General features: G+C 38.4%; 1 protein-coding gene across 1 annotated transcript; it reads left to right on the top strand.

Moving 5' to 3' along the window:
• The first annotated feature begins 2,742 nt into the window (after positions 1-2,742).
• On the top strand, positions 2,743-22,513 carry LOC146483523 (transmembrane protein 135-like). Its single transcript, XM_085105688.1, has 14 exons — positions 2,743-2,963; positions 6,930-7,057; positions 8,116-8,242; positions 9,188-9,253; positions 9,404-9,450; positions 9,783-9,827; positions 10,202-10,303; positions 11,735-11,829; positions 13,534-13,613; positions 14,715-14,778; positions 15,626-15,702; positions 17,096-17,194; positions 18,744-18,811; positions 21,585-22,513. Exons 1-14 carry the CDS (start codon positions 2,808-2,810, stop codon positions 21,685-21,687), a joined length of 1,257 nt encoding a protein of 418 aa, XP_084961814.1. The 5' UTR covers positions 2,743-2,807; the 3' UTR covers positions 21,688-22,513.
• The last annotated feature ends 1,875 nt before the right edge of the window (positions 22,514-24,388 follow it).

Raw genomic sequence — 24,388 nt, 5'->3', positions numbered from 1 at the left:
ATATAAAGACATGATAATGAAAAGTAAACAAAGTCACTGTGAACTGACACGGAGACAATGACCACCAGGTGAGAACCGAATTTACGATTCATCAGAAAATTAATTTACAGACGTCATATCTGTCATAACTCGTGGACTGAGCGCGCTCGAGCGTGGCGCCTGGCTCGCTTGCCTGCAAGACAGTTTCGCGAAATTAAAACAAATTAGAGCGGTTTCCAATTGAGTGTCGTAAAACCAAAACCAAAGTAATTACTCTGGCCAATCGCAACAGATGTAAATAACACAACGAGCCAATCAGAATTCGATGCAAATACATGTAACCCAATAAACCGGCGCCAAGCGCGGGAAAACGCGATTGGTTTTGGTTTGAATTCCCATTGGTTGAGAAAGTGGTGCGAGTTTTGTTAGCCAATCACAGAGCGTAGTAATGCAAAACCAAACCAAACGCGAATTACTTTCGACACTCAATTGAAAACCGCTCTAAACAGTGAGATTGGTCAATTACTGGTCAATAACTATTAAAGTGGAACAAGTTTCAGTCTTTTTATTTTACTGTTCTTGCTTTAAAAATATTACTTTGACCAAGTGATATTTTTCTCTGGCCGGAAATCTTGTCTGGTTTTCAGCCTGAATTGACGCGGGCAAGAGCACGCCCCATGCACTAGTCCTTGGCATAGCTATTGGTAGAGAGCCTGCAACGATGGTAAGGAGCACTGTCCCTTCAGGGTCCGAATAACGGATCGCTATGACGGACTGCAGTCACAAAAAATAGCAGTCTGGGCTTTTTGTATGAAGTCAAACCTTCGCTTGGCCGGGACTGTTGCCTTGCAATTTTGACAAACCTCTTTTCGAAAATGTGATAAAAATATGTCGAAAATCCTCTATTAAGTCCCCGGGGGCCTATCTATTTCAGCCACGTTTGGAGGGGGTGGGGGGCTGAATACAAAAGGGAGGCTTGGCAATGGTACTGGTAACTTTATTTATACACGGTAAATCCCTCAGCAAAGATAATAAAGAGATAAAAGATAAAATATAACAAGAATCATCCCTAACTAAACTAACTAACCTAAAATACTATTATCCACATACTAAAGCTGCCTTACAAGGATGCCGTGTTAAAACTCATTCAAAACTGTGGTGACGTAGATTAAATTTAAAATCATGTAAAGATGTTGCTGAAGCTTCTTTGATTTAGCGAAACGGTTGGTACCGCCTCTCTCTACGAGCAGCTCTCACGATCAAAAATAGCCTGTGAACAGGCTCCCAAGTGGGGTATAGCGCCACCGATTTTTCTTTTCCCCACTTGGGAGACTGATTACAGGCTAGATCAAAAATTAATAAGACATTTGCCTTAGAACTGATATGATCATGACTTGTTGGGTAAGTTTTTATCTCGTGAAAGTTATAGCTTAGAATTTTCACTCGAAGATGGTCTTGTGGTTCTGAGGACACTATATATACTGCTATTTCAAACAACCAGAAGGAACTAGAACGCAAATTTTAAAGTGGAAAAGTCCAAGCAAATAACGTGGGATCAGTCATGCAGGCGAAGATCAAGGAGAAATTACTTTGATGATCGATATTCCGAACTTCCAGCACATGAACAAACCACAGTTTGACAAGAGTTTGATTAATGCCAACTAAATAAAAAATAAATAAATGGGAATTTCAGTGGATTCCACAGAGCGGCTCTTCTATTCCACTGTTTCCAGGTCAGTCGAATTGGAACTTTGGAAATGTTTGTTTTTGTGAAGGGAGGAAAACTGGAGAACCCGGAGAAAAACCCCCTCGGAGCAGGGGCGAGAACGGCAACAACAAACTCAACACACATATGACGCCGAGTCCGGGAATCGAATCCGGGCCACATTTGTGGGAGGCAAGTGCTCTCACCACTGCGCCATCCACGCTCGCTGTCGTGAAGGAAAATGTTGAAAGGTGGAGGGGAGGGGGTTAAAGGTGGTCTGAACGGAGGAACTTATAAGACTGGAGAGGGGTTTTTGGAGAGGGGGGAGTGTCTAATAGAGGATTTACTGTTGTTTTCGTCCCGATGCTGCCCCGCACTTATTTGTTGTTTCCTTCAAGGATACATTTGAGTGACCAACACTTATCAGCACTGAGACACACGTACCATCCCCGTGGTATGGCCAATACCGTACGCATGCGCACAACCATATCACCCGGGCAGTGGCAGCCATGGCCAGCTGTTTCGCCCTCATCAGCTCATCAGCGTGGCATAGCCGTCGGGTCAAGAAGCGGGAGTAAACCCGCGCATCGAGACCCTTTACTGCCGAGGCGAGTGCACAGCACTCCTTTAAGCGCCAGCTCCACCGTAGGCAAGTGACGCCTACTGATAAATTGGTCGGCCCTGTCCTTTTTTGCAAAACGAAAGAAACAAGTGCCAGGGAAAGGAGCACTTGACATACTTGGAATTATGGACAGGGCTCTTGCATATACGCACCCCATGGAATCGGGCGTGTCAACACGCTTGTACGTGTTACTCTGATCGCCTACCCACCCTACCCTACCCTTAAACGAACAATTCTTAATTTTTTTTATTTTTTTATTCATTCCTCTCACATAATTCTAGTTTTCAAATTCATTACATCAATATAGGAGAATACACCTTATTTTAGTGCAGGAAAATATTTAATTCTGTTTTTTTTTTTTTTTTTAACATAACATTGCAGGGTAGGTACGGGTGGGGTGAGGTAGGGGTATGACTCATGGCGTTTGGACTAATGCCCAGTCTCCGCACGACAACTATCAACAAAATGGCGGTCGGGTGAGGACATTGAACGCGATAGAGTATGACTGTTTTTTCCAAAATACTACCTCCTTTTAGCACGACCCTTTCTTGTTACGAGTTAGCTCATACATGGACTCCATCTTGTACCGGGGCAGCTGCTGGAATCTTTCGATCGTGTTTCATAGAATCCTTGAAGATCTACGGACTTCTTTATTTGGTAAGTCACTCCAGCACAGATGTATTATGCAACTGTTCTAAATATTCAACGAGTCTAAGAAAAGGAGGGTCACGTCAGTATAACTCTCACGTATTATGCGAGATCATTAAAACATGAAATCACGCATACAAACTAATTTCAACTGAACCGGCATGTAAATTAAATTCAATTTTTACGAGAAAAAAATTGTTCCATGAATTACGCTTCAAGTCGTGTGAATCGTAGTTAGAATTTTCGTTGCACTTTGGACATCTTTGGCTACGTTCGGAAGTCGTCGGAAGGAATAACATAACGTCTTTTGAGCATCGTCGGCAATGTTCCAAAATCCTTGGAACAACAACAACAACAACAACCTTTATTTTCCTCATTGTTAATTAGAAAGATTGTTATAATTACATTCTTGTATAGTAAAATTTTGTTTAATTTATTTTGAATAATTTTGAGGTAGCGATTGAGGATAGAGGCCAAGTTAACCATCCATATTACGTAATGATGTTCAGAAATTGGAACATCTTTGTAAACCCAGATTAGGTGATGACGTAAATGTGGCAGGTAAACACAAGTGAAGTGGTATAAATGTGTTCTTTGGCCCTGCCAGGGTAAACATGGCCAAAAATGTAGGGACAAACACTTGAGATGAAACAGGGACAAATGACAATCTTTACTGGGGAACAGACACAGGGACAACTAAGATCCTTCTAGGTGGAGTGCTCAATGAAATTTGGACGCTTGCTTAAAGACCAAAACTAAACAAGAAGGAACTGTCTTTGTACTCTTAGAACAACACTTGAAAGGTCAAACTTTCTTTTCTTGTCTTAAGACCCTCTGGTTTTTCTTGAATTTCTGACAGTGACATAATGTTGAAAGAGTGACACCAGGCATTTTGAAATAGAGCTATGCAAAACAGGTCAACCCCTTGGAAGGAGCCCGGGGAAGGAGCTAAACATTGTCATTCTCATCAATCACGAACTTCAGAAAGGATGCTTAATTTTATCATTAACGTGTAGCACGAAAATTTTGTGGGAGTTTTATTTTGCGGATTGGCGATTTTTTGTGGTTTGTGGGAACAAATTTTTGCGGTTCGAGATGACTGAAATTTCTGCTTGGAACTAATTTTTGCCATGCTCTGGTGCAGGCAGCAGAATATTTAAGTGGAAGAAACCTGAATATTTTCAACTTTTATTGTACTGTTAACTGAGTCACAGTTCACTCTAGTTACATATTAAAGACATATCACACTGACATCACTGCCACCCATGCCAGTACTGCGCAAAGGGACTGAACAACAACAAAACAAAGAGCCTACCCCTACCATGCACAGCCAATCATTGTTTCGTTAATATGGTTTGCCACGACGCTATTACCGTATATTATTTTATAAGAAGGCAGTATGAATGTTTGAATTACCATAGCTAAAACCTTTCTAGGCATTCAGAGGGGCTTTCGAGTGAAAGATGTACTTTGAGACCTAACTGGGAGCGGCCTACTAAAATAAAAAACTATGCCCTGTTGAAACGCAATGAGACAGACTCAGTCGATAATAATGACACTCTTATTCAGTTGAACTTCTGCACTTCTGTGCAGGCCGCCGAAGAAGCGCCACCACAGGTATCCCAAGCTGTATGAGCATTAAAATAAAGACCTTTGTTTTGACCTTTGTAATTTGAGTGTCACGATGAGTGTTACGCAATGGCGTAAATTGTAAGGGTTTGTATGGGAATTTACGAACGTGTTTTGGAATCGAAAATAAAGGGCATGAATTGGAAAAAAAATGGCTTACCTTGTCTCCTCGGTATCTTGCCAGTGTTTGTGTGCCGTATTTTGGCCAATCCAGCGCGATTTAGTGGGTTTTAGGTTTGCCAATTTCCTCTCCATATATAATCTCCCCAAGGTAGGTTACTGCAACGCGAGGCTCGGCAGATCTCCGAATAATAAAACAGCCGTTAATTCGCCCCAAAAGCTCCAATCGTCTCGAAATTCCACATAGAGCTCGCACCATAGCTCCTCTAACCACTCGCTTCCTTCATTGGACGAAAACGTGCGCGGAACGGGAATTTCACCCAGCAAAACCCAAGACGCTTTTCCATCACAGACCTTCAAAACATGCTTGATTCATATGTTCTGTGCACCGACGGTTGGAAAATCGCCTTAGCAGCCAGGCCTCCAGGTTCAAATCACTTGCCCACCCGGTGGGACAGCGGTCAATTCTCGACCACAACAATAACACTCTCCCTCCGGGCCCTGCCAAGAGCGGATTGTCTCCATTGTGTTACGTTCACCAATCGGAGTAAAGCAATATTTAAATAGAGGATTTTCTTGTCGTTTGAATTGAAAAGGAGAAAGCGATTTAACATGCATACGTACGGCGAACATCTCTATTGAAGATGCTTTCAAAACATCGCGACCGCAATCAAGGCGGCGAAAATTTCGACAAAGCGCCGAGACAAGTCAAAGCGTGCGGGTATTCACCAGAGTGGAAGTTATATTTATATTTAATAAAACTGAGTTTTATATTTATATTTAAGAAAACTGACTGGGGGTATTGGCAAAGGCATAAACAAAAACTGAGATCTAAGACAGAAATTAATTCGCATCTGCACTATGTGTCACGAGTTTAAAATATTTGCGGCGACAGTTGCGCTGCTCTACGCTTCCCGCCAGCGCGAAGGATTTTCACATGTAAACTGAACTGTTTGTGTTGCTGATGACAAGCGGTGAACTTCTCACGACTCTGTCGTGCTCCGATTGGTGAATGTAACACAATGGAGATAATCCGCTCTTGGCAGGGCCCGGAGGGAGAGTGTTATTGTTGTGGTCGAGATTGACCGCTGTCCCACCGGGTGGGCAAGTGATTTGAACCTGGAGGCCTGGCTGCTAAGGCGATTTTTCAACCATCGGTGCACGGAACATATGAATCAAGCATGTTTCGAAGGTCTGTGATGGACAAGCGTCTTGGGTTTTGCCGGGTGAAATTCCCGTTCCGCAGACGTTTTCGTCCAATGAAGGAAGCGAGTGGTTAGAGGAGCTATGGTGCGAGCTCTATGTGGAATTTCGAGACGATTGGAGCTTTTGGGGCGAATTAACGGCTGTTTTATTATTCGGAGATCTGCCGAGCCTCGCGTTGCAGTAACCTACCTTGGGGAGATTATATATGGAGAGGAAATCGGCAAACCTAAAACCCACTAAATCGCGCTGGATTGGCCAAAATACGGCACACAAACACTGGCAAGATACCGAGGAGACAAGGTAAGCCATTTTTTTTCCAATTCATGCCCTCTATTTTCGATTCCAAAACACGTTCGTAAATTCCCATACAAACCCTTATAATTTACGCCATTGCGTAACACTCATCGTGACACTCAAATTACAAAGGTCAAAACAAAGGTCTTTATTTTAATGCTCATACAGCTTGGGATACCTGTGGCGCCACTAGAACATGATTGGTCTGCTGCATGATTCAAGTCTGTGCGTTCCTTCAGATGGCCCATTCGTCCCAATCTAATGTACTGAATTGCTTTACTCTTGACAGGGTAGTTGCTTTTTCCAAAGGAAAATTATGTTAATGTTCTTGTTTAAGTCCAATGTATATCGCTTCAGTGGCATAAGTCTATTAAAAGCGGAGTTTTAAATATGACTGAAGGGAGTTAATTTTTGCAGCGTTTTATTTTGCGGGTGTTTTTTTCTGCGGGAACTAATTTTTGCGGATCTAGGTCAATCCGCAAAAATTAGAACCCGCAAAATTTTCATGCTACACGGTATAACAGAGACAATTCTACAATGGCCAACAATTGGGGACACTTATTGAAATAGGACCCTTTATTAACAACAATACTTTTAAGAGTTGGGTGGTGTGCCTAGTAGGAAAGAGGTGCTTATTGGAAGGAGAGGCACTAAATCTAGTCATTACAGACGTTTCTCCATTTCCTGATTATTGCAATTTATTTATTGATGTTTTATGGTTTTCAGGTTGGTGGTGTTTTGAGGAAGGCAGGAGGAAAATATTTCAGAGAAAGTTATTTACTGGATGTAGTTAGATCATCCTTGTTTCTAGCAGTCAATGGAGGGGGATTTGTTGCCAATGTCTGCCTTTTAAGGTTTGTTCATCAAGCTGGTTGACCTCAATGTTATACGAAAAAGCATTTTAGAATGCAAATGGGTGGAAATGTGGAAGAGCAGAAGGCCTAGCCAGATCTCAGTTGTTGTTAGTATTGTTCTGGAAATACCCATACTTGTACTCCTTCCATAGAAGGGGTTTTCTCTCTCCCCCACTCCTCCCCAAACCACTGGAATTTCAATTCAGCTTTGGCTTTTGAGTGCCTCTTCCTCAGGGATTTTGTAAGACCTGTGGGAGAGGTGGGTGGAGGGTTTGGATGTTTTCTGGAACTGCGTAATGCCCCCTTGATGCAATTCCAAGGATTGAACAAGCCAGTGTTCTTATCAGCAAATTATGGTACCTGACTCTAGTTATGTATGGTATTTTAGCTTTATACTTTCCTTTTAAAATTCTGTTGTTTGAGACCACCCCTTTCCTGAGAATTTCCAATTATCACCTTTGTGGCGTGGATATGAATATTTTGTAAATCCATGCAATTTGTTAATTATGACCAAATTGTTTGACTAGATTAATATATGAAATGGATAGCTCACCATAGGAACCTACTGCAGAAAACAATCGAAGGGCTGAGAACATAACCGACTGAAAAACATTATCCAGTAATTTTTTTTTTTGCTGATTTGTGTTTCATATTTGAGAAATAACATGTGCAAAAAACTGCGTTTTGCTTGCGTACACAAAGAAATCGACAACGCTTTGTTTCCGGGTGCTAATTATTCGTTCCATGAGAGTGGTTTGCAAATTACATCATGTCTTCTCGACTTGGCTCAAGTTTTAGCTCTTGTTCTCTCACTTTAGCGTCAAAAATAGCCGCAATTTTTCTACGAAGCTTTTAATTTTGCTCAAGAAAACATAACAAACCATTTTATACGGGGCTCAAAGTCATATTAATAATTCATTCAAAAGAATGAGACACAATGGATACAGTGGCTTTATCTTTATTCTAACCTTTCCTGTGAATATTAGAAGTTCTTCCCTTCAGTTGGTATAAGTTAGCTATTATTGTTAATCTCTGCTTATATTATTTCTCTTCACTAGGAAGCTTTTAGGCTCCTTCAACTATCTGTCCATGGTGTTTTTTCCTGCTCTGATTGCATCTTATGTGGCCATCTTAATTGAGAAAAAAGGCAGGCGAGGCACTCTTTCACTGTATATGACAAATTTGGTAAGCATTCTGCCCCTGGTGGTAGTATATTTAGAAGTAGACACGTGATGAGAATAAAAAAGTGGAAACCACGGTAATGGGATAGGTTGTTTGAAAGATATGAGACCTTGCATGCACAGATACTAATTTGTCTTGTTATATACCTAGACTTTCACTCAACCAAACAAACACTGTGATTGGTTGATTCTTGGTCACGTGCCCCTGATCAAATACAAATGTATCCCGACTGGGATACAATTCTGCAGTTGTTGCCCTCTCAGTTGTTTGTTTGTTTGTTTTGCTGTGATTGTTGAAGGGAAAGTCTAAATATATATCAAAGCACTTAATGTACAGTCCCTCGGGAAACTAGTTAGTTTTGTTTTCCCTCGAGTCGGACTCTTGGGAAAACAAAGCTAACTGTTTCCCTCGGGACCATACATTAAGTGTATAATGTCCAAACCATAAACCCAGGCTATTAGATGTGAACAGAGGTCTAAAACAAATTTGCTAGTTTTAAGGGAAAAGTTAAAACTACACTGCACTCAGGAAAGACTCCTGTACCACAAAGAAGAGGGTGGTCTCTTTGTATATACCCCCATTCTCCACATTTAAGGATGGTATCTTTGTCAAAGACACCCTTTTATAAAAGAGTTAAAACTTCCAAAACATTTAATATTAAATTTCCCTATATGCTTGTCTCACTAGCCATGCAAGTTTCTTCCTAACAGAATGTCAATTGGCTGTTACAGAACTTTCTTCTGAAAGTCAAAGATTAAGTTTCCCTTAATGCTTGTCTTATTAGCCATGCAGTTTCTCTCTAAAAGAATATAGGTTGTGAGTCACAGCACTGCAAAATAATATGACCAGCAAATTCCAGTACTCAATAATGATTAAGTATTAAACCAACTTTATTTAATTTTGATGTAGCAATAAATTAATATAATATTGTTGTTTGTCACTTTGTAGGCTGTTGAAACAACATACAACATGTTAAAAGAAAGAAAGCTTGTTCAACCAATTCCAAATGGGGAGGTACAGTGTATGATAACATATGGAATTTCCACATCAACTAACTGCAATCCTTCTGTACTATTTTTCCGTGAAAATTCTGGATTATCCCTCACCGGGATGAATCTGTTAAATTGGGACTGATTTCATTCTTTTCTTTTCTCTTTTTGTTAGGTTATTTTATTCTGTGCAGCAACGGCAACAATGATGTATCTTTATAGGTGAGTTTTGTCACACTGTGGCTGTTTGATGTGATGCCATCTGTTTTCATCAGCATCAAACCATTATGGAATATTGTTTTAATTTGATCTTGTCATCGTGGGTTTGGATTAGCATTAATCGGCTTTCGAACAACTGAGCCCAGGGCCCTGATTGAAAGTCCAACACACTTACCACTACGCTACCTTGCCTGCTGCTGTCTGTGTTAAGCAGCTTGATTTTGAGGAAAATGTGTGGGTTGGGACCAGAAAGCTGTCGACAATGAAGTGGGGTTGGGGTTGCCATATATTCAGTGCCCTATTTTAAATATTCATTTTGTTGTTCCTTCTGTTAGGAGAAAGGACAATCTTACAGATGGACTTGTAAATGCTCTGATTAGGTACGTCAATTATTAAAAGTAGCTATCCATATTAGATTGCACTTTTGATTTTATTTAGGGAGGCCATTCAGAAAACAGTGTCAGGAGTGATTATCAGAAATTTTGAATTTAAGAACCCGCACAGGATATTAAAATCTTGCTTTATGGCAGTGGATTTACTTTGAATAGTTGAGTTGCTTTGAACCTCATTATGATCGCGAGGCTAAGTGCAAAGTTTTTGTTATGAAAATTAGTTTTCATTCATATGCAAACAAAACCAATTTTCGTTTGAAAAGTTTTGCACTTAGCCTCGCTTTCATAGTGAGGTTCACAGCAACTCGGAAATGGCCTATTAAAACCCCTTTTCCAGCTTATTAGTAATACCCTCTTTTCAGGTTTTTCTTGGGCTCAAATGATCATGGACATCGTCAAGAAGTTAGTAGTTCAGAATCCAGTCAATTAACCATCAGATGGAAAAACACAGCAGAAATTAACTGGTAAGAATTTAATTTTGGTGCAACTAATCATGACTAATAGTCAATCTCTATTTCAAAGTTTGAAAACAAGTTTTTAAAGAGTTTCTGTCTCAGAGATTTCTCTGTGTTTTGGTCAAAACATCTCAAATATTCAACAATGTACCTTTTTCTCTAATATCAAATTGTTCTTAGAACACCAAGAAAAACATATTAAGTGATTTCTCCTGGGAGAAACAAGCTATAATAATCACTTTTTAGCAATTTCTCCAAAAATACACAAGAAGAGCTTAAAAAAACTGGCCAGCTGTTTGAAGTTGCAATCCATTTCAATCCTGGCTATTTGCAGCCAAAAATAAAATTTTTTTATCACTTTAAAATGATGATTCAGTTTTTTTTTTTTTACAATAATTATATAACACTACTAGTACACAGAAACTAACTTAAATTATCAGAATTATTAAAGTTAGTTTCTATGTTCTAGCAGTGTTATATATTGTGAACAAAACTGAATCATTGTTATTTTAAGTTTTCATCCTTTCAAATATGTTTTTTGGACATTCAAAGCCACACTACAGATAGGTGACATTGCCCCTTGGTGGGACGTCAACATGGAAAGGTAGTGGTATTTCAGAGTTCCACTCCTCTCCAATAAACCTCGGGCTGGCCCTCACAGTATTGATCAATTAACTCTTTTCATGCTACCAGCCATAAAATGTGCAGTTCTAGAAAAAATCCATACCCACCCCATGGAAGGTCATCAGAAATTCCTAGGGGGAGGGGGCTCTTAAAAGCCACAATTTTAGAAGCAAAGTATGAAGCTTAACTAGAGTTTCTTGGTGGGAAGGGGGGGTGCAAAACAACAAAGTTTCCGTGGGAGGAGTATGGATATTCTCTGGAACTGCACAATCAGGTCTGTAACCCATAAGACCTGCTGAAACTGAATACTCTTGAAGGGACCTTAATGTTACAGAATGATAATCATGCCTAATAGTATAATAAATTAATATCATAGGTTCGTTTCACTCACCTAGTAAGTGTGAAGCTCACTGCAACAAGTGGCTCAAAGTGTAATAACACCTGTAAGAATACATGCATGGTGGATTGTTATCAAAAAGTTCAATTTATTTATTTAGTAAATGTAACAATATTATTGTTTTTTTGTTTTTACAAAATTGTTGGTGTGCGAAGAATGTGAGTTGTGGGGACTTTGCAAGTTGCAAGTTGCCAAACCAAGAAAATTAACATTTCTAATCAAGATAACATTATTTAAAAGTTAGGGATTGCAAAGACATAAAAACAGATGTATCAGAAAAAAAATGCAATAACCCCGCACTAAAGCAACATGTACATCTGTAACAAAAAGATACTAAATGATTTAGTGGAGGAAATTTGGTCTTCATATCAGGGACCTTCTTTGAATGTTATGCTTTTAATGTTTATGCCTTGTTGCAGGTTGCAGCCAACTTTAAAAGCTTTTGGTACTGGTTATCTTCTTCAGTTGGTTCCTATGCTACTGGGGCAAATAAAACATATAATAGCTAGACCAGGTTTGTTTTATTTTCTTTGCACTGTAGTTTGTAAGTCCATCCATCATCCAGGTGAATCTTTAAATGAAGAAATCATCATAATTTGTAGTTATCATTTTCATTGTTGCTGTCATCAGCATCAGTGTCAGCATCATCATCATCATCATCATCATCATCATGATCAGTTTCCTCTCCACCATCACCATCCTGGACAATATTGCTATCAATATCCCTGCTCAGGATCTTAAACCCATCTGTTAATTGCCATTGTTGTTTTAATGTGCACCAACAAGCTTCCTTTGGACAACTTTTCTTCTCCTGTTGGCTGCATGGTGTCCATGGTGTCCATAAAATACTTTCAAATCGTCTGCATGATGAGGGAGAGAGTGAGGTTTAAAAATGTTGTTATGGGTCAATTTTGTTGCAGTAAGTTTTTAAGGTTTTTTGTTATTGTATCTATAGATGGAACTGGGACTCGGAATTGGGTTTTTTTTTTTTTTTTTCATTCAAGCCATTCATTCAAGTTGCATATGAAATAACTGTGATGGTCTCTCATTAAGTTAATTATTCTCTATTTGTTTTATGTACACGTGTGAGTGTGTTCTTTAACTTTTTTTTGTTGTGGAGTCGAGGGAAGAAAACCAGACAGCCCAGCACAGTGATAACTAATAGCAACAACATTACCTGCACAAAATAATTTTGGCTCAAGGATGTTGACTAAGAAAAAGTTCAAGGAGCCCTTCATGGTTAAAGTGCCCTTAACCCTTCAATTTGTTTTCTTTTGGTAGATTTCCATATCTGTGAAGAACTCATTTTCGAAAACATTTTTTAGAAATATTGAATCCTTTTTTTTTATAAGCCCTAAAAGTTACTGAAATTTTTAAATTTTTGCGCGCTTTAAGCCCCGCTGGACAAATTTTTGTCTCGTGGGCTCATAAGGAACGAGCCAATGAGAAGCGTCGGATATTTGACACTTTCTTAGCTGTGACGTAAGAAAAGGACACCAGAAGGATTCAGAAGGAATCTTATGCATGCTGATTCCTTTCTCTACATTTCGAGAGTTGCTGCAACCAAAAAGCACACATTCTTCGACCATTTTCTCTGTTTATTGAAGCATTACGGAAATAAATAACTGCGAATCTTTGGATATTTTTGCACCATGTCCTTTTCTTACGTCACGCTCCATATTTGGACACATTTGGCCGAGTGGGGGACTAATGTGAACGATAGGTGAAAATATCGACAAAACTGCCTTCACTTCCAGCGCTCGTAAAAAAAAAAGGATTCAATATTTCTCAAAAAATTTTTCGAAGATGAGTTCTTGAAAGATATGGAAATCTACCAAAAGAAAACAAATTGAAGGGTTAGGGGCACTTTGAAAGCTTAGAAGTTAGGTGCCCAACCTGTGAAATGTTAAATGCTGCACAGCTTTGTTAGACGACAGCCTTGACTATCTTGTAATTTCCATGTATATTTTTAATTAATTGATCAAGTGTATTTCTTGGTTAGACTGGGAAATGTGATCTGTAGTTCACTCCTTAAGTCTATTAAAGTACTTGCTGTAGTCATTTTGTGTCTAAACTGCTTGGCATAATATTTACTCTGGTCCAAATCTAGCTTGTTTCATTCTTATTTTTAAGTAACCTGTAATATGGCTAATTTTATTAGGGCATTTAAGCTCAAGATTATTCTATTTTTTTTTTTTGTCTCACCCTATACTATTAGGAAGGCTACTCAGAATTTTTCTCAATAAGGATTGCTTTAGATGTGGTTTATTCCTTGGAAGTTTTGTAGCAATTTTTAAGGTTTGTATTTTCTAATACTCTGTGAATTTAGCAAATAATTGTACACTCTGATAACAATATCATTACAAAGGATGATGCACACCGGAGTAAGAGCTTTTGGCTTTAAAAGAGGGAGTCCTTACACACTTAGAAAAGTGCATATTTTTTTGCACTCTTTCAACCCTGCAATCCCCAGAATTTGTTTGAACATCAAAACATTTTCTCTTTGGTGATCAATTCCTTTATTCTCATCACCTGTGTATGTTTGATGCAGTAGTTATGTTGTAAGGAGAAACTTGATGTTGGTCATTGTTGGGGCTTAAAGCCTGATAAAGTTCTTTCCAGTTCAAAGCTCTTACCTGTAATACACTTTAGAATTTCATCCGTGAACACCTTACCTTAAGGTGATTCCATCGAAAGAACGTTTGTAATGAGAATTTTTTAAAAATCTCTACAGATGTTAAGTACATCTAGTACATCAGAAAAATAAAATAAAAAGAGGGGGTCACCGTGCTTGTTTTCACCCTAGAGGGCTGTAGTATCTCATTATTTTCTAGGCATGTGACCTCAATATTAAAAGAGCTAGTCTTCAGCGAGAAGTGCCCACTACTTCCAGAAAGTTAGTACTGACAATGAAATACTAGCATTTTTCTTATAACAGTACTGTAACTTTGTAGTAAAACGCCATAAAGTGGCTAAATAAAGTAATCCCATGGCATAATAGGGGACATTCGAGCGGTTGCATGCTTCCCGCGAAATGTCCAAAATTGATCGTAGTAGTGATTCCACAATAGTTTTTCGAAATTGAATAATGAAAAATTATTGAAACTGGCATATAACTTAGAGAGTCGTATTTTCTTTAATTTCGTTGAATAAAAAATGGGGGTCACCGTGCTCGTTTAGAAGAAAAGGACCATTTATTTTCCTGCCGAGCTTGACCTCAAGGAAATCCCGCAATGTTGTGCGTGCGCGCGCTCGTGCGCGCGCTAAATGACGCGAAAAATTGTGCGCAGCAAGGATGCGCAATGCAATTCAGTGGAATCACCTTAATGTTGGCTCAATGAGAAGGAAGATTTGAAATTGTGTTACACTAACAGAGTATGACTTCTTTTATGGTTTAAGACTGTTGAGTGGCTGCTTGGACTTCTGAGAAAAAAAAGAGATGAGATGAATGCCTTATTTGCAGGTACATTTATCACTTTCTTGTTTGAGTTTGTTATCAGCTTTTGTTACTTACATACCACTCTAACATACTCCAAGGAGGGTATAGAAAATTGGAAAAAATAGGCAAATATGCTGTAGATCCTCTCCAGGAAATCCTGGACAGTGTTGGAGTACAATCCATACTCACCAGAGAAGAGGGGGTCTAGGTAACACACCTATCTAGAGGAGAGGATTTAAGGTTCAACAGCCAATTAGACGAGAGGATTTAAGGTTCAACAGCCAATTAGAGGAGTGTGTTAAAAGGGAATTTAAGTGTTATGGATTTTTTTTAATTACCTCTTTTGTCAAAAAAATGGTGAAATGAGACCTTAACTTAGCTGCAAAATAATGCTTGAACAATGACTTGAAAGAAATCAACTTAACATCTCTTGATCTGTTCCAGTGCATTTTGGAAACAAAAATGTGAGGAACTTGAACAATGTTAGCCCAACATTTTTCAAGTTTCAATCCATTCTGACCTACCTCACTTCTCTGACCCCACTTATCGACACATGCAAAAACTCCAGCAAATCTGAGCCAAAACAACAAGAAGTGATCTAAAGAGCACTATAGATTGGATATGCCGGGCTGAGCCATTCAGTTGCTTTGTGGTACAGAAACTAGAGGTAACTGCCAACACAGATGAGCCTTCTGATTCATTCAATTGACTTGTCAGCAGTAGGCACAGTCTTAACTGACATGCATAGGAATTAGAGCATGTTTCAATGTTTCCACTTCTTCAAAGCATTGCATCACAATGTTATGTGAATAGTACTGTTAAATTATATACTGTACATCTCTGGACTGCCTCTTTACCCTTTGTGTTTCAGGTGGTTTAGCTGGTCTGTCCATGATGTTTTACAAAAGTTCAACTATAGCTTTATACCTCGCTTCAAAAATTTCTGAGGTAAGATTTGCCAGAAGTATGATCCCATACAATGTAGGCTTAATTCTGGGAGGCTTCGTGATCAGTCAGAGAGCTTATTATTGGAGGGAGAGTTATGTTTCAAAAGGGTTCCACTTTGTGACTGAATTGCACAGAAAAAACTTTCTAACATAGTGAAGAAGAAGCTTGACTGAAAATGAAAAATTGAGGTTAATAATAGATGGACACCAAAACAGTCCGCTGAGAACCTGGAGTGATAGTAAAGCTTTCTCATTTCTTTCCTAAATCATAACCTATTTCATATAAAGTTACCCAGACTGCCCCCTTAACAGGAACTTTACTGCAGTTGGCTTCTCTTAAAAATCTAGATTTACAGTTTGCTGACTCACTAACCATTTGTATATGAATGTTTATCCTTAGGCCCGGTTCAAACGCCGTACTTCACATTAGCCAAATTAAATTCAATGAATTAAGTTCATGTCAAGTACGGCGTCTGAATCAATTCAGATCGGCCGACCTAACTCGGATCGTCTCAGCTGTTTTTTCCGCCTGGCTAAGCCGGGAATAACGGCTGTGGACCGGTTTTGATTTGTACGCTGTACATCACATGAGCAGAATCAAATGCATAAATTATTACAGATCTGCAATTTTCTTCCGTCATAATATGCTTCAGTTTATTAATTTTGGCTGAATTGAGTTCGGCGTCTGAATCAATTCAGCCGGGATTAATAATTTGGGTCGGTCTAAATTCGAATTTGATTCGGCTGATGTGAAGTACAGCATCTGAACCGGGCCTTAGTAGAATCCCTTGGGGTCTATACTCAGGGTAGCCTCCTATGCAGACATTGTTTGGCTTGTCACGTCACCCACTCCTCCGTGGGGAGGAGTTTGTGATGTAACAAGCCAAAGAACCTCTGTATTAAGGAGGCCCTATTTGGGAGGGTGCATTTTTTAGAAGGATTTTTGTGTCCCTTATTCGATGGCCGTATTGGGAGGGCTTACATCTGTAACTTGCTTTTCCCTGCATTCCTGAGATTGATAATTGGCTCTAGCATATACTGATAGTATTAAAAAGAATTTTTCTTAACTTTGTTGGGATGTGTTCAAAAATACAAACTCTCTACTCATTTTAGTTTCACAACATTTGTATAATTGGTTAGGCCTTTAACCCTTAATATCAAAGAACAAATTCTCCTATCATGACCCCATACTTTTCTTGTAAAAGTACCCGGGAGAATTTATTAAATATCAAGAAAATTCACCTTAGGTGATCATATCCTTAATTCTCATGATCTCAGGGGTTGAATAAGCATCGATAATACAAGGAGAAATTTGATGCTGATCACTGTTAGGACTTAAAGGATTTAAAGCCTGGTTTTCTAACCCTAATCTGTCATTTTCTTCTGAACTTCAGATTGTGTACAAGGAGGGCATATCAGCTGGAATCCTTCCCTCTATACCTTATGCTGAGATTATAACATACTCATTCTCAACTGCGCTCTTATTTCATGGGGTAAGAAATTAAATATCAACCAACTTGACTTTTTAGCAGCTTTTACTGACATTACCATAAAATTCTACATTGCTTCCCTTGTTACTTGGACTCATATTAAGACAATGCCTACTTTTGTTACTGCGCAAATGTTCTGCGCATCTCAAGATACTCGGGTTTCCTATGGGTGGTGCCTACTACATCATAATACAGGGATATTTTAAAACTATGCAAAGAAAGCAGAACTCAGCAAGTGCTCTTGGTATCCAAAAAGAATATTAGAGTTAACCATGCATTTTTCAGAGATAATAAAGCTTCAATTTGGAAAATAAACCGCATACGTTGCTTTGTATTTTACTGTTTTTTTAGAATAATTGTTGTTTAATTATCTCTGAAAAATGCGTGGTTACCAATTTTCTTTCTTGATTTCAGTAGCGCTTGCTGAGATCTGCTTTCGCCGTATAGTCATAAACCACCCTAAAATACTTTAGTTCTTTATTAGTAGGCATTGTCCTTAAGTGTCCCTTTTGTATTCGTACTTGTTGGTCTTAAACTGACCTCCAGGTTACAAGGTGTGTCGTGGAAATGTGTAACTACCATATATCTTTATGTTTCAGTATACATATGGTTGTACTTTATACTTTATACTGCAGTATATTTAGATATATATTGCTTTACATTGTTGGGAGGCTGGTTTTCTGGAGACTAGTATTGATACATATTTGATTTTCGTCTGAAGGCTGAATTTCTAAAGACTTCTCCACACTAGACAGCCAGTACTGTACATTGAATCAGTGGCGATTTCTATGGCAAATTTCTAAAGCAATTGAGCCTCAGTAAAAAATTACGATGTATCCGTGTTTAGCTCACCAAATCCACAATGGATACCAAATCTAGGAAAGTCTGGAGTGGTTTTTTGATGCGCCCCTTTTGTTGAAAGTCTTCTTTTGAGCTGCTTTTGGGTTAAACAGTGGAGAAGAGAAGAGACACTCCTAGTTGCTTTGCTCGCATCTCAAACTGGAGTTTAAGTGTCAGTTGTGTGGGTTCCCTGTGACCTGTACACAGCCTTACCTTCTTTTCCAGGTTTATTACAGGAGAGGTTACTATTCAGTGCAATGATCCATGTAACTTAGTAAAGGGAGGGGTTCACGGTTCTGCGTATGTCCATGAATCAAAGTACTTTTTCGCCTTTGCTCGCTATGACCCAAGCCTATTTAATTTAATTCATTGTTTATGAACCATTCGGAAGGGAATAGGTGACTCGGGTAGTCATATGATTGCGTTATTTTGCATGTAAATAACTGTAAACTCATCAACCGTGGAATAAATCCTACAAGTCAACGCTAAATTCAATATCGACAAATATATGAGTACAATCCACTAGCATTTTCTGTGAATTTTGGTCATCAGTCATTTTGCTTGGACTAATTATAGAATGTGATTACTGAAGTACATGTGAGTGGGATTTTTAAGGCCATAAAGTTGATAAGAAAGAGAAAAAAGCATTTAGATTCATGCACATGTGCTGAAATGTGAACCCCTCTTATTTGCTGTTTTTTGTTGTTTTCAGTGCACATGGGAAGTTCACAGTGTCCGGCCTGCATACTGGCGCTACCTGAATGTAGTCACAGCCAGGAGGTTGGAGCAAACGCATTACTCTCTTATGTATCACACAATCTCACTGCAACCTTAAGTTCCTTTGTAATGCAACTTAGAAAAACATAAATTTAGATGCTAAGGGAGAATAAAATACACAGCAAACAGTTGCCCTTCTTTGCTGAGAGCCTACATATGGGCAGAAAAGCATCAATTACAAATGCAAGTAAGAGGAAGGATTGTGTTTTTCATGGCTTGCAGCTTCGCTACTCGCTGAATCCACTCAACCAGCCACTGCCAATTTTTACTTTAAAGTTATATTGTCTTCAGTAACGTACGGACCACGCTTTAACACTAATTATGGTAAAAATGCCATCGCTTATAGAGGCCCAATACTGTGGAATGCTATCATTGCTAGGGACAAGGCCTTCGAACTATAAGGACCTAGCAAAGAAAATCCGCTCGATCGATATCTTCAAGGAGTTAACTTTTAAGGAGACTTCAGTAACAAAGGCCAATTTTAGACGTGCAGATTGTAATTATATTTAGGGAATTTTAAAATAGGATTAAGGGTGTGTATATATTTTTTTTATTCTTCTTACTCTGCACGACCCCACCGCGAGTTGTAGAGCTTTACTTTTAATCGTTCTATAATAAAGGCTTTCTGTCCATCTGCCTGTGCTTTATAAAATAGGAAAAGAAAGGAACTGCCTCTGCTGTAAGTCTCAAATTAAAATAGAATGCGCTGAAAACTAGACAAAGCTGCTGAAATGAGTTTTGAGTTTTCACCAGTTAATGGTTCAAAGGTACTGTTCGTAAGAGTGGGGCCTTGGCTAAACCTATGGCTAAACGATCAAATATTTTCTTTTGACCGGATCGTGTTTCTCAACGAAATATTCGGTTAAAACAACCTCGTTCCCACAACGAGGTTACGGTTAAAAGGGGAAACAAGTCATACGTTAGACAAAGTGAGCCTGCAAAATGCATTTTGTGTATTACCGCTGAAATTATGACGTACAAGTTGTGTCATCGCAAAAATTCCGTTTCTGATTGGTTAGCCTTGTTCACAGAGAATGCAAAACGATCAAACATTTGTTTATAACGCAAAATGCTGGATGAATTTTTTTTAATCCAGATCGAACATGGAAAACCATTTAAATGCAAAATTGGAGCAATGAGAAATGTGGCTTTATGCTAAACCATGTTCTTGCAACACAATGTTAGATGAAAGCGTTTTGTCGTTTACCCTGGGCTTTTCACTTTCATGTAACTTTTTGGTGCGTTTTTACACACATGAATAACATAACAGACAATGTACAAGCATGGATGGCTTGTTAACAGAACACTGGGTGTGGGGATATATCCAAGCCACTTGCAGATTTATAAAACATATGTAAATATTATCCAAACGCTGAAACTTACCTTGGCTCAGATTAACCAGAGAAAATATGGTTTTATTATATTTATATCGTCTACCAAATGAATTTTCAAAATAGTTTCCCTGTAAGCTCTGTTACGTAAGTTCGTTATAGTGCATGCAGTCTCTAAATTGTTTATTTCAAAGGTATTGTATGATCAATAGGTTTGTAAATCAGGTACATATGATGAATATGCAGCACTGAAATATTATGATATAGTTAGGGTTCAAATTCTACGCCTGAATTATATATCGTTGTTTATCGAATCAACCTCAAAGTATAATTTGATACATTCGTGTAAGTTCAAGCTGAAGTTAGTTCTAAAGAAAGCTTTGTTGAGCAGAAGCTATGCAGTGAAGTTGAAACCATATAATGGAAATATTCTAGTTTTATAGCAATTAAAATTGAATTTTAAAATAACCAAGCTACGCATTAAGTACATGTGAATGTTGTGCCGCTAGGACTATTCACACAGATAATGGACTGGAGGATCAACTCTGCAGTGTATGTTAAAGTGCTAAAGTGAACCCGTGAATTTCCCACTGAGCGTTAGCCCTAGTGAGGAAATGGGAGATCGCACGAGGCAAAGAAAAAATATCCGACCTCGGCGGGAATCGAACCCACGACCTCCTGATTTGATCACATTGCTCTACCGACTGAGTTACGAGACTGAACGGGAGCAAGTCGTCGGTGATTCACATTCACATTGACAATCGAGGGGCTTTCAATTGAGTGTCGAATGTAATTTCGCGTTTGCTTTGGTTTTGCATTACTACGCTCTGTGATTGGTTAACAAAACTCGCGCCACTTTCTCAACCAATGGGAATCCAAACCAAAACCAATCGTGTTTTCGCCGCACGCTTTTTCCCGCGCTTGGCGCCGGTTACATGTATTTGCTTCGCATTCTGATTGGCTTGTTGTGTTGTTTACATCTGTTGCGATTGGCCAGAGCAATACTTTGGTTTTGGTTTTACGACACTCAATTGGAAACCGCTCTTACATGTGATTCACATTCACATTGCCGCAATTACCACCATTACCCGGCGCCCACGACTTGCTCCCGTCTGGCCTCGAGCTCAGTCGGTAGAGATGCGGTCGTCTTTTCAATTCCTGTTGAGAACAAATATGTTTTTCTTTGCCTCGTGCGGTCTCTCCTTTCGTTAATAGAGCTAACGCTCAGTGGGAAATTCATGGATTCACTTAGCACTACAACATAAACTGTAGAGTTAATTCTCTGATTCATCATTTAAACAGTAAAATTGTTAGTAGATCTAAAAACGCAAATACATTTTTTTTTTAGTACTCGATAAGTTTTCTCTTCAAACTGTTAGCTAAACATGTTTTGTGTTGTGAAAATTAACCTAAGAGATGTTTGTGTTTTCTCTATTTGCATGCAGGTTTTGTGAGTTAAACAGAGAGAAGGCAGATGAGTTATTCGGCACAGAAAGCGCCAGGTTGTTTCCAAAGAATGACTTGTACCAGTCATTAAGGAAAAGGTAGCTGAACCAAAGCTCTTATGAAGTATGATCCAACACGAAATAAATGACTATAGAATTATTTTTGTAAGTGAGAACACAGAGCTCTGGTGAAGTAGATGTGGTGGTCTGTTTGCACATATGTGAGTGATTGCAGTTCAATTTTCCATTCATTTATAAGAAGACTGTTAGCTGTGAAGCTGTAATGGATGCTGATTGGCACATTTTGCAGTTGTGTACTTAGTGACCTGGCCTCCGAGTGGAAGCGAGGCAGGAGTTGACTTTGTTTTGGTGCAAATCTCACTCGTTCTTCATATGCCAAGTAATTGCGTTTGCATATAAAAAGCATCCACTTTTGTATCAAAACAATGGCAACTTCAGCCTCGCTTTCATTCAAAGGCCAGGTCACCAAGCACACTACTGTAAAGATGGACAAAACAAACTCAATGGCTAGAAAAGAATTTAAGTTACAACACAGATTACTTGTAGTCGAGTTTATTTGTAGAAGTTGACAGTACTTTTCTACAAGGAGAAGTTAGTTAGCAGAGGAGAGTGCATCCTTGGAGAGCCAAAGGCAAGGGGCAGATAGTTGGGACGAGGAATTCGACTTTTTACTTGCCCCCACTATCTCCCCCTGGGTTTCCGAGGATGAGGAGAATGGAGTTCATTAAAAATTCATGAACAGAAAACCAAGCAAGTGAACTGTGAACTGTGAACTGTGAACGGGGTTTAGAAATGTGAACTTTTGTTATTGCTCCAAGAATTATTAAGGCGTTGAGAAGCTGTTTCAACCACTCGAAAGTGTTCATCGTATTCCCAAACATCTCAAAGTTGGTTAAAAATTAAAAAAATATATATATATATATATATATAAAAAAAAAAAAAACTGGCCGCTGCACCTCGTTTTTTTTCCAAACCACTTTTTGGAAATCGAATGAAACACTCTTCGTCTTGATTTCAAATTTTAAAACCTTCTCTGGTTAAAAATTGAAGCAACAGGACGGTTGTCGAAAGCTCATACCTTTTCAATTTTTAACCAGAGAACGTTTTAAAATTTTTAATCATTACGAACTCCAGAGGCCCGTTTCTCGAAAGTCCCGGTAACTTACCGGGCCCGATAAGTATATTTTTAAATGTTTTTTCGCCGATTACCCAGTGATTACAGACATGGTACTTGGCCAATGTTTTCATAGAATTAGAAGGTTTTAAAATTTAGTATTTAAAGTTAACAAAAATTGACTTCTGTTAAGAAACATTTATTACCAAAATTACTTATCGGGCCCGGTAAGTTACCGGGACTTTCGAGAAACGGGCCCCTGGTTACGGCTCTTCAATTTTCTTACTCTTCGTCTTGTTTGATGTATTACATACAACATTTCTAATTAGGTAATCGTAGAGAACACTTACATTAAGAGCAGGAATTTTGTTGCGTGATAGTCTTGTTAACAGGTAGTCAGTGACAAAAGAAAACACAGCCAGTGATAGTTAATGTTAAGTATCTGGGGAATACACTACGCACGATTAATAATAATTAATAATATATTAATTAAAGTTATTATGATTCCTAAATTTTTAAACTGAAGTAAGTCGAGTGAGTGTGCAAATATAACTTATGACAACTGGGGTTGAATTTAAATAAAAGTTTGAAGAGTTGGTGATTTGATAATGGGCCTGTCATCTAAATAGTTATTATAAAGTGTCCTGATTTGTACAACAGTAAATATTTTCCTAGCTTCTCTTTGTCACTGGTCATACATCAGAAATCGGAATAAAAGTGTGTCTTTATGTTTGAGAATTTTTTTTTCAATGCATCGAATAAAAATCAATCGGCATTACCTGACAAAGTAGTCTCCTACGTAGCCGTTTTTAGGCTCGTCACGCAATGCTCCTAGGAGCGTTGCGTTACGAGCCTAAAAATGACTTGACGAGCCTAAAAACGTCTGCGTAGAAGACTACTGACAAAGAAGTTGTATTCATTTATTTTATTTATTTATTTATTTATTTTTTATTATTATTTATTTATAAACTTCGCCAGAGGAGAAAAAAAAATATCAGGAAGAAACCTCTGACAGTAGAGAACTCACAGAACTATAAGTTCCAATAATGAGACTCCTTGCATAAATTTCGAGCTTTAAGACGACAAACTAAAAAATTGCCAGCTTAAAAGCGCAAAGAGTGGTTTCAGTATTTATTTGTGAACATTTGTGTTCGTGCATCGAACATCCTGTTCGAAGATCTCGGATTTTCTTTTTTCTGAGTATCCCTGTGTCACTTTCTAAAAAAAATTTATATCATTTATTCACCAGGCTAAAACGTAACACAATACTTTTACAGCTTAGCTGTTAGTTTGCGATTCCTCTGTGACCTGTTTAAATTCCGGGAAATACATTCAAACATTTATTCATTTTTTTTTATTTACTTTCCCCAAAGAAGCTTTTCAAAAACAACAATCCGCATGAAACTAACTGTACTATTACGACTGCTACTTCCAACACTATCACCAACAACAACAATGTCACCAATAACAATGATGATGATGACGATGATGATGATTTAAAAATAATAATAACAATAATAATAATAATAATAATGATAATAATAATAATAATAATAATAATAATAATAATAGTTTGGGCCACGTTTAACGCCCCAGTCTATATATAATCTTATGGCATACATAAGTTTTTTCTACTGTCATAATAATAATAATAATGATACACGGTAAA

The sequence above is a fragment of the Pavona decussata genome, unplaced genomic scaffold (assembly GCF_977016875.1).
Source record: "Pavona decussata unplaced genomic scaffold, jaPavDecu1.1 SCAFFOLD_38, whole genome shotgun sequence".
In the NCBI taxonomy this organism is placed as follows: domain Eukaryota; kingdom Metazoa; phylum Cnidaria; class Anthozoa; order Scleractinia; family Agariciidae; genus Pavona; species Pavona decussata.
Note: the sequence above shows the minus strand (reverse complement) of the source record. Positions and strands in the feature narration are given on the sequence as shown.